This window comes from Prionailurus viverrinus, chromosome A1 (assembly GCF_022837055.1).
Source record: "Prionailurus viverrinus isolate Anna chromosome A1, UM_Priviv_1.0, whole genome shotgun sequence".
Taxonomy (NCBI): domain Eukaryota; kingdom Metazoa; phylum Chordata; class Mammalia; order Carnivora; family Felidae; genus Prionailurus; species Prionailurus viverrinus.
This window is the reverse complement of record NC_062561.1, coordinates 232,326,753-232,338,041: the sequence shown is the minus strand read 5'-3', so window position 1 is coordinate 232,338,041 and position 11,289 is coordinate 232,326,753. Positions and strand designations below refer to the sequence as shown.

Below are 11,289 nucleotides of genomic sequence, written 5' to 3'. Positions count from 1 at the left end.
TCCCCGTGATGCTCTCCTCTCTACATCCCCTTTTCCGTGACTGCTCTATCTGTGCCATTTTCCACCTCTCGGCACCAAATCTTGCGCCTCTCGTTCAGCATCCTGGTTGCATTTCAACTGCCTGTTGCAACGTTCTCCCTGGATCTACCATCAACATCTGTAATATGTCCAACGTGGAGTGGATTTTCCTTGTTGAAAGATTTTTCTTCCTTATTACCAGTGGATTATCCCCTGCTGGGCTTCCGGTCACCCAAGCTCACATCTTAGAGGGATTGTTGGGTTCCTCCAGCACTCACCCAGCACTCACCAAGTACTGTGAATTTTACAACTGCAACATTTCATGTTAGTTTTCTCCTAGCTCATGGTCTTATGTTTTCTGGATCATTGTTATCAAAGTTTAATGCTCTTATGAAACATCTGGGGATTTTATGAAAAGGCAGATTCGGACACAGAAAGTATGGAGTGGCACTCGATGTTCTCCACTTCTGCTATGCTTCTGGGTGATGCTGAGGCTGCAGTCCCCCAGATTATACTTTAAGTAACAAGGTTCTAGATTATTCTAACAGTTTCAGAAGTGATCTCTCTTGAGACCAGGGGTTCTCAAAGCATAGTCCCTGGACAAGCAACACCAACATCACTTGGGAACTTGTTAGAAATGAAAGTTCTCTGCCAGTCTCAGCCCTATGCAATCATAAACTCAATGTCTGAACAAATTGTTCAGGTGATGTGCTCCAGGTGATTCTGATGCATGGTTGGAGAACCACTAATCTATACCTTACCTGTACAACCACCACACCTCCCCACCCCCCACCCCCCCGCCGAATTTTTGTAAAATGCTATGAAAAATCTTTAGTGTTCTATAAAATGGCTTTCAGGAGCCTCAAGTTTGTTCACAGCCTGCATGTCTCTCTCTCCCTGCTCTTCCTGTTCCTCATTTTAGAATTAATTTTGTTGCATTCTGTTCCCTGTCCATTCCCCATACTTTCCACATCTTCACTCGCATTTTTTCCAGAAACATCTCCAGTATTGCTCATCAGAAGCCTATCCGTCCTTTAAGTTCCAGCCCAATACCATCTCCTCTGCATTGTGTTCTCAGATCGCCCACCTGGGAGTGCATCTTTTTCCTTCCTTATGCTCAGTTGTAGTTAGGACGTTGTGCATTGCACCAGAGGAGTGGTTCTGACTGGGGCTGATGTAGCCCCGCCCCAGGGGAGATTTGGAAATATCTGGAGGCTGTTATGATGGTCATAACTGCAGGTGGTGGTGCATCCAGTGAGTATCCAGTGGGTAAAGGCCAGAGACACTGTTAAGTATCCTATGCTGCATCTCCCCTATTTCTCCAAAGAATTATTCAGCCCCAAACATCAATGGTGCATTAGTGAAGACACTCTAGAGTATTATGTGTATGTTCTGTCATCTCTCATGATGGGTGTCAGCAACACCTGAGATGATGTCTCAGTTTTGCACGCACATTGTAGTACAGAGTACCAGGTGCTGATTCATCAAAGCTTTTGTCTTCATTTTATTGAGGAACCAAGCAATGAAATATTGTGAAAACTTTTAAATGTGTGATGCTAATGTAGCCACTGTTGAAGTTCATGCCAAGAATTTCATTGTCTTAACTGAGGATCAAACCCTTGACTCAAAACCCCAGTTTCACCATTACCTAGTGTGCTCAGAAATGTTGGTTGGTTAGCTTGCTTGCTTTTTTTTTTTTTTTTAACTACTTCATTCTTTGTGTTTGAGGAGACCATAGGTGCAGCCCGGTTGTTTACTATTGAACTGGTGAAGACATGGAGGTCACGTGCCTGCCTTGCCAGTCCTGAACTGGGTACTCGTGCCAGTTCTCTGGTTTGAAGAACACAGGCTCATGGCTTGGGAGTGTTGTCATTTGTAAGGAACTGGAGGTCTTTGTCTCTCAAGTTTGTATGGCCAAGGGTTGTCTCCCCACTCCCAGATCCTTCTTTTTATTTAACTCTGTGGGTTACAAAACATTTCGCCCAGAGAGGAGGTGATGTGTTTAAGTTCTTCCAACAAGCTCTCTCCAAGGAATGGAGGCCAGTGCACTTTCATGAAGATCCTGACCTGAGAGGTGCCACTTTCTGGAGGGACAGAATCACCAGGCAAGAAGGAAATTGGTTCTCGAAGGCGGACAAAATAGTGTCTTCAGACAGCCAAACCTCACTTTCCAAGGGCACAGTTCTCAAGGATGGGGAGACAGTATCAGGCCCTACAGCAGAGCTGAAGTCAGAGAAATGAGCAAAGCAAATAAATTGAGATTGGTTTTGCTGCTGAATTTAAACACTGCTTATTTTTTTTTAACAGCAGGTTTTCATAATGTGTGTCTTGCTTATATGAAATGGGTCATCAGTGGTTAACCTTCACCTAGTCTGCACCAAGTGTGATGTGATATCTCTGTCACCCTAATTCTTATGAACCTCTTAGGTATTTTCTCATCTAACTCACAACTGATCATTTGGATTAAAACGTAAATGTGTGCTATTAAACCCGAGTCAATATGAAAGATCTTATTTTAAAATATTAATATCATTGAAGGGGGTATAGTTTTAAGTGTCCCTTTAATCAGTCCTTGGTGATCAAAACTCTCAGGTGAAGAAAAACCAGGTCTCTTTCTCATACATAATGTCCAGATTTTACAAACTGTTAAATGTACTGGGTGTATGTATGGTCCACTACAAGGACTGAGAGGAAAAAAAATTCTAGTTTCCTTTCCTCCCTCCTTTGCTCTGAAAAACACCATTCCCATCTCAGTAAATAATCTGACATCTGGAGGTTCTTATAGACCCAAGAGGCAACTATCTGCGGGGACTTGGGTGGGGTTAGTATCACACTTGGTCACTTCAGTACAATGAAAGCAAAAACAAACTAAAGTTTCTTTCCATTTGGGGCTTTTATCCAATATTATCCAATTTAATAATAAATTACCAGCTGATCAATGTTTGTTGCCAAGGGAGCCTGTGGGGACTTTAGGTTATTTCACAGTTTATGTAAAATCTCACCTATCTATTATCTACCTACTCATCTACCTATCTATCTAGTATCCATCGTCTATCTATCTATCATCTATCTATTATCTATCAATCATCACCACCTATCTACATCATCTTCTATTTATCTATCAATCATTTCTTACTGTCTCCTTATTTACTTCTGTGTGTGTGTGTGTGTGTGTGTGAAAAGGAGAACAGGATTGGTTTGAGTAACTACAACACTTCTAATTTTCTTTTTCCTACCTCTACCTCTGAAGCCAGAGGCTCCTGGCTGAATTGGTTCATTTCAGCCTGGCACCACATGCTGTCAAAGAATCACGGGCAGCAGAGGCATCTTTAGTCTTCCCAGGTCGCAAATGCAGGGAATTCTCGGACTCAAAGAGTATAAAGGAAAATATACAGTTCCCACTAGGAGGGCTTTTCAGCACATGCAGTCATTTCTCCATGCACAACTCAAGCCAGGAAGGAGTCCTATCATTCACTTTTGGAAAAGTTAAACCAGCTACTACGTTATGGATAAGTCATGTCTATGCCATAACCTCTGCCTCGATGAACTTCACTAGTTCACGGATGAGGAGGACACGTTGTGCTCAGTGCTAATTTTCTGTCTCTCCATGGGGGCTGGAGCATTCCCGTGAGGGAACCCACCAATGCCGAATCCAGTCCTAGAATAAACAGTGCAACAGGGTCCAACTTGCAGGTAATTTACAGGACAGTTCAAAAGCAAATTTGTGTCTCCTGCTCTATTTTGGAAATCAGCTTTTCATTTGCAAAAATACACCTGAACAAAAAAAGTTTTTTGATTGTTGCTAAATTTGGAGAAGGAACCGCTGATCTTGGACTTTGCGCTGAATTCAACTATGTAGAGTGAAGGGGAGCAAGTTTTAAAGGAAGATGGTCAGCCAATTTCTTTTGTTATTTAATTTTTATTTTTTCCAAGAACAGTTAACATTTACTAGGCACCTACTGGCCTCAGTCACTTGCATCTAAGAGCAAAGCTGATTTACCCACAGCCCGTGTTCTTGTAAATGGTTAGCCTTATTTCTTAGCTCTGTTAACCACTATTCTAACATTGGCTTCAAGTTCAATTTTAATAATCTAATCCATAATGGTCCACTGCTCCCTGCCACATGAACAGAAAGTTTGGGGGTAATAAGGCGAGCAGTTTACATTTCTTGATACTTCAAGTAATTGGCCCCAAAGTGAAATTATTGAGTTGGCCATGGTTTAGTGTGTTCCCAGGGCATAAAACGTGGAAGGAAATGGACCTGTAGAAAGAGGTGGTGTCCAAGAATGTGTGAATGTGTGAAAATCCTATAACTTCACTTCAACTGGCCTAATATCCTGAGTCACTAGATGGTCAGAAGAATAGATGGAGTACGAGAAGAACAGAGTGATGTACATTTATACCGAAAACCAGAAACAAAGCTTGTACAAGATGAACAGCGAATGAAGTAGCTTCTATCAAAATAAAATCTCACACAGGTCATTTTTATACATACGTGGACATACACACACCCACACACGCACAGACACACAGGCAAGAATGTGTATTTTGTAAGATAGGGTCCTTGGAAATAGACATTCTTAGCAAATATGGATGACAGATCAATTGTAATTTATTTTCTTTTAACACTGTATCATCATAAAGAAAACTGGTATAAATGAAAAAATCTATTTCAAATATCTACATCTAAAATTTTAGGCAGTGAAAAAGCACTTTGTTGACAAGGAGTGTGGAATGATGTATGTTAATTGTCAGAAACTGCTGAATGCCTTGCTTACTTGCCACAAACAAATTCACATATCAGAACGAACAATACTGCTAAATATTCCTTTTTTTCCCATTTTTTTTTGTTAAAACATACTGGGAGAAAGAAAAGAAAAGAAAAACTGGAAATCCATACATCTTTCAAAAGTTTGAAATTGAAGCAATATTTAGAACCATAGATGAGGAAACACGGCATGGTGTAATATACACAATGCGCTTCTCTTCTTTAATCTGTAATGTACATCAAATACTTTACAACAATGCATTAACAAAAGGCAAGAAACATCTTGCTGTACAGAGGAACCCCAATGCAACTTGAAGCCTAGAATCACAACGGATGAAGAGAGTAAACAAAGCGTGAGAAGCCGTCCCTCTAAAGTGTGTGAACTACACTGTCCCTTGTGCTTAACTGCAACCTTCACGCCCCACCACCCCGACCGTCTCCTCTGCTGCCTTCAGCCACGTTCAATATAAAGCACTTTTTTATACTCTACAGCTCAAACTAGAAAGGTGTTGCACGATGTCATATTTAGGATCGTTTTAGCTTCCTATTGACTTCCAAGTTAACTTTCGATTCATTTAGCTTTCTAAAATAGCTCTTAATATTTCCTTACTGGTTATCACAGCCTTCCTACGGAACAGGCTTGAACAAACTAAATTTGCAGGGGGAAAAAAAAAGCAATGTCTTGTGGTATGCATGCACATGCACTGTTCCCGGAGCGCCTCGTGCCGCCCGCTCCTCACACCCAGGAGTCGGGGGAGGCCGGGTAGTGGCTAGTTTCATAGTTCAGTTCACTGTAGGGACGGGCAGCTGAGTAGAAGTCGACATAGTTGCCGGTGGACTTGAGTCCCAGGTGCATGGTGTACTCACTGGCGGGAGGGCGATGGTGGACCTGGTCCTCGAAGAAGGACTCGTCGTAGTTTCTCGTGGAATTCTGAAACGGCTGGTAGGTCTCGTAGTCTTTCCTGCTGGGCTCCTGTGGGACTGGCTGTGCTGGAACCTGCACAGAAAAGAAGATCCACCTGGGCTGGTTCGCTTTCCCTTGATGCAACCCCCCCCACGGCCAGGCACTCAAGCCTTCCATGTTAAGGGCTGGGCCGTGCCCCCCACCCTCCCGATCGACCACCATGGCGCTTCTCCAGACACTGCCAACTTCTGATCGCCCTTCCTTTTATAAGCCGGTGCCTGGGTCCATGCACTAGCATTCTACATAATCTTTTTAAAAGATTATGATTGTAGTAAAACATACGTTAACATATAATTTGCCATCTTAACCACTTGTAAACGTATACTTCAGTGGCATTAAGTATATTCATGGCATTGTGCAGCCATCACCACTATCCATTTCCAGAGCGTTTTTTAAAAGTTTATTTATTTATTTTTAGAAAGAGAAAGAATGGAGGGGGGCAGAGAGACGGGGAGAGACAGGATCCTAAGCAGGCACCACACTGTCATCAGGGCGTGAACTCATGAACTGTGAGATCACAACTTGAGCCAAAATCAAGAGTCGGACGTGTAACCGACTGAGCCAACCAGGTACCCCATTTCCGGAACTTTTTCATCACCTCAAACAGAAATTCTGGACCCGTTGAGCATAACTCACCATTTTCCTTCTTGCCCCAGCCCACGGCAGCCCATTCTACTTTCTGTCTCTCTGAATTTCACTATTCTAGACACCTCATGTAAGTCGAATCATATTATATTTGTCCTTTTCTGTCTGGCTTCTTTCACCTAGCGTAATGTCCTCAAAGGCCATCCGTATTGTAGCGTGGGACAGGATTTCCTTTTTCAGGCTGAACGATATGCTATTGTATGCGTATTTTTTTTGTTTATCCATTCATCTGTTGATGGCCACTTGGGTTGTTTGCTCCTTTTGGCTATTGTGAATAATGCTATAATGAATGTGGGCACACCAGTACCTGTTTGAGTCTCTGCTTTCAATGTTCGGGGTATGGACCTAGAAGTGGCATTGCTGGATCTTTTGATAATTTGAGGTGTAACTCTTCAAGGAATTGCCAAACTGCCACAACAGCTGAACATTTTAGTAGATAACCTTTTAAATTAAAGACGCACAGACTAGACGCTATAGAACACAACTAGTTGATCTTCCTCTCTTCTGCATTTTTTTTCCATTACACCTAGGTTGTTGCAATCCCAGAGAAAGAGACGGTGAAGATGTAGGAGGTCTAATGGTCACTTGGGTATCTTTCCACCCGCACAGTGGGCTGTGATCAATACCTCTCTGGAGGACGGAGGCTTCCCACTGGTAGGGTCATTCCATCACACCTGCCTAAGTGATCAGAAGGTTGCACAGACAAGCATGTACTGAAAACAGGAAATCCACTCCAAATATAACATACTCAGGAGGATGAAAATATTCCCCAACTTGGTTTCCGTAAGAATTTATTGAACTTGAGAATGATGTGGGGTTATGAAGCTTTTAGTTGAGGAGGAGAGGTTTCAGTACTGTCTCGTATCCCTTCAGCCCACCTCCGTGCTCTTTGCCCTCTTGTCCTTTGCAAGTTACTGTCTGATGTAGGAGGCTTTGAAAATTTAGAGGGGTCACATGAGCCTCTGAGATATGTAAAGTCAAGAACTAGTTCCACCTGTTTAGTTTTAAGGACAGTAAGACCAAGACTGTTCATGCGCTGGTAATTAACACCTGTATGTGGAGGTCTGGCTCTCCTCCTCCCTTCTGACTGCCTCTGGGGTCCCTTTTCTAGCACTATGCACCCGAAAGGAGCGGAACCTCCCTGCAGCTAGGGCACACAGTCACTTGTGAAGCTCTGCTCATGTGCAGTCACTGGGAAGAAGGTCTGGTGTGAATGATAGAACACTTCTAAAGAAACACAGTATGATCACCTCCAAGCAGATTCAGTAATTCCCTATTAATTTAACTAAAGCTCAGCATGGAAACATCCTATAGAAATTGGTCCTAGTTAATAATGACTTGTAATTAGCACGTTGTATGTAAATGAATGCTTCTAATGACCTGCACATAATTCTTCTCTCAAGTAAGTGAACCTCCCTCTTTTACATGTAATTGATTTACACTAGTAATTGACCTGTTCTTCATCATAGCTGCCATCCACTATGTCCCACACTTCTCGTTAGTGGTGCTGATGAGTGAGGTTTTGGGTTACCTGCGAAACATGTTAGCCTAAGAGCCTGGCCATGAGAGGGATGTTTGGAATTAATCATCTGTAATTAAACAAGGCCAGGTCTACCAAATTACGTGGCTAGGCTGAGGCGCTCTTTGCTATCCTTTGAAGAGCTGTGTGCTATGCTGAACTTCTGTGCTCTAGCACTGTGCTGCTACTAAGCATCGAGCATACGAAGGGTAGGAGCTGGAAGATCTAGAAAAATCACACGAGGAGGGTGCTAGAGTTTACTGTGCTTTTATGTCAGTGGGCGCTATACCCAACATTTAATAAATTCCTCTTTGTTTAACCTTTAATAACAGAAACGTGTATATATGTATGTATATGTCTCTATCTATCTCATCATGTATCTCTCCTTCCCTATTGGGATCCATCCATCCATCCATCCAATTCCCACTTTATAGATGAAGATACTGAAGCTCAGAGAAATTAAGAAACTCCTCCAAGATGTCATGGCTAGTGGTGGTGTGAGATTGGAATGTGAATCCATGTCTGGCTGAGTCAGAAGTCCACATTCTCTCCACCACACAAACACAGTTTCAGTTGAGCCAAACCGGTCAAGCTTGAGGGCCAGCCTCACTGTGTTGACCCAAGGCTCTATAATAAGAAGGGAGGCTAGTGGACAAAAGTAACCTTGGAAAAGGTTTCACTTCTTTGTGTCAGTCTTATTGGCCAGAGATGGGGAGATCTGCAAGGGAAATCACTCACAGGCTTATGGCTCTCCACAGTGGCTGCTTCTTTCAGGCTTTTGCACAACCTGTTTCAAACTTCTTACTGTTGTCATGTTCTCTCTGGTTGGTGGACGTTTTTAGGCTGGGCACGTTTATCTTAGTCTCTTACCTTGAGGACTTGCCCTCTTTAATTCATCTGTATTGGTCATAAAGTCTCTTGTCAACCCCTTTTAAGAGTTAGTTCTGTGGTTCTGAGACTGTGTGTAAATGAACTATCCAGGATGGGTGACAGGTGGCCCTGCTGTTTGGAGGGATTAAATTTGCTCATTGGCCTGGTCGTGCAGATGTTGACTGTGGATGCACATTCACAGTGGAGGAATGTTGGCTCTATTTTATAACTTACTCTAAGGGATAATCTGACAGAGCTCAAAATTGGACGTATTTTGGAGCTCCCAAATATAAACCTTCCCCATAGAGGAACTAAAAATAAATGCATTTTTTTTACATTGTACTGTTTGCATAAAGCAGACTTCTATGAAGGAAGCAGAATGATGTTCATATACAATAGTGGCATATTCTGAACTTGAGTGTCTGTTGCTGCTCAGTGAGACCGTGGCACAACCAAGGAGCCTGAGGCTGTCTGCTTTTGCCTTAAGGCAGCGTCCTTTCTGGGAAGGGGAGGTGCAACCAGCTGGCTCACATGGGGAGACTGGGCTCTGTCCTGTGGCTCCTGCTCCCATAAAGACACCTTTGTTGAACCTTTTCCTCAATAGGAGAATGTTGGGTTTAAATTATGAAGGATAGTGCCAGTTCTCTACCCCCCAGTTCTGTTAGCACAGTGAGGAAAACTTGGTTGATTCCTCACCGAGTTTGCCTACAACCTGTATTTCTTTCTAACACAAGGGAAATAGCTGCCCATTACAGATCTTCAAACTTGACCACATGGGGAAAGCTGAAGACTCAGGGTGATAATATACAATGAAAGAGGTCATGTGGTAAGGATTCACGGTTCTCAAAGTCTGGTTCAACTGCATCAACATCACTTGGAAGCTTGTTAGAGATGCAGATTACCCACCAAGTCAGAAACTCTGGGGTTGTGGGGGGCCACTGATGTGTGTTTAGTAAGTTGTTCAGGGGATTCTGGCTCATGCTCAAATTTGAGAACCACTGGTAGAGAGGAGACCAGATGGGACAAGAAGGCAGATGAACCAGGTTGGAGTCTTTTCCTTTTCTGAGCTGGGTGACCAAAAGCAAACCCTTATTCTCCTTGAATCTCTGAGGACAATTTCACCTGCTCTTCACACCTGGCAGTGAAACCTAGGACACCAACCAGGACCTCAAGATGCTGTTTTGATGTCAACAGTAATCATTTTAATGGTGGTCATCAAAACACCAAACCCCTTTGTCTCTAGTTTAGGAACAAAAAATTCTGTTGCTAGCTAGATATATGCAGTTGAATGTGATATTTTTCTTTATCAGTATGTGATAGACTAGTAGAAGCTCAATAACAATTTGGGGGAGTTTAAGTAGTTAATTCTTAAAATGATGTCTGCAACCAGTTGATTGGAAATATAAAAACCAAGGACCACAGATGTTATTTCAGACTAATGGCTATTTCTTCTAGGAGTTGTAAGGCTTGGAACTCAGTGAAAATAAGACTGGAATTCCAGGTGGTCTCATGGAGAGAGCCACAGCTGAGCAGCTGCCTGGCTCCCATTCCACTGAGTCATGGAAAGCCTGGCTTATGGCCATTGCCCTGGACCCTGCCTCGCCTGCCCATGCATTTGGAGCTGGGGCCACATTCCCAGCTCTCATTGTCATTGACTCCTCTTGGAGACCTACCTCAAACCAGTTTCCCTCAGTGAATTGCTTCTTCTTGGAGATGAGTCACTGTCCAGCCTCTGTGAAGTTCATGAGGCCCGGCGGGCGACTGAGACACCCAGGAGACTAGAGCGCTCATCAGAGGACAAGCGTCAGCACCGAAATGGAATGGACTCTGGCATATTCCTCCTGGTTAAATTGTTCAAGCTGGTCTTTTATTAGCTGTGAGGTTGTGAGGTCACTCTTAACCCAGGAAAATTCCAAAAATGAAAGCATTCCATCCATCTGGAATGACTAGCCATGTCCACGTGGCCAGAAAATCCAAATTATGGAGGCTCGGTACAAGGTTGTCTCTAGAACTACACAACTGGAAGAGAACCAAGTCCCCTCTTCTTTTGAATGGGTAGGATGGTCATACCTCAAAACAGAGCCCAAGTTTATTCCAGTAACACTGGAGTTTCCTGGAGTGTCATAATGATTTACCTTGGAAATTTTGGGGGGAAAAACAATTCTTTTTGGTGGACATTTTTAATTGCTGCTTGATCTTAGAATGGGGTTAAGAGTCTCATCATCTACTTCCCTTTGCTGGACCTTCTCAGGGACTAATGATGGCACTGAGCTGATGACACCAGGTGATACTGTGGGACTCAGCTCAACCAGTGGCCTGTCTACAGCATCTCCCCTGTGTTGCCAAATGGTGCAGAGCTCGCACTCCATCCCGGCTGGGTTTCCCAGCATTCGCCGGGGGCACCATGGTCTTGACAATTCGCGCTGAGGCTGAGTATGTTCTGGGGCATGCTGGGAAAAAGGTTACATTATGTCACGCCCTCCCTCCAGGCAGTGATGCCACCCT

The 11,289-nt window shown here is 43.4% G+C and overlaps 1 protein-coding gene across 3 annotated transcripts in view; it reads right to left on the bottom strand.

The window, feature by feature from the left end:
- Positions 1 to 4,324: 4,324 nt before the first annotated feature.
- The window catches only part of CTNND2 (catenin delta 2), a 941,962-nt gene continuing 934,997 nt past the window's right edge, over positions 4,325 to 11,289 (bottom strand). For all 3 annotated transcript variants that reach the window (XM_047878029.1, XM_047878014.1, XM_047878024.1), the window contains one exon: positions 4,325 to 5,783. In XM_047878029.1, coding sequence (XP_047733985.1) covers positions 5,523 to 5,783 — 261 coding nt within the window. In that variant the 3' untranslated portion in view covers positions 4,325 to 5,522. The remainder of the gene's footprint in view (positions 5,784 to 11,289) is intronic.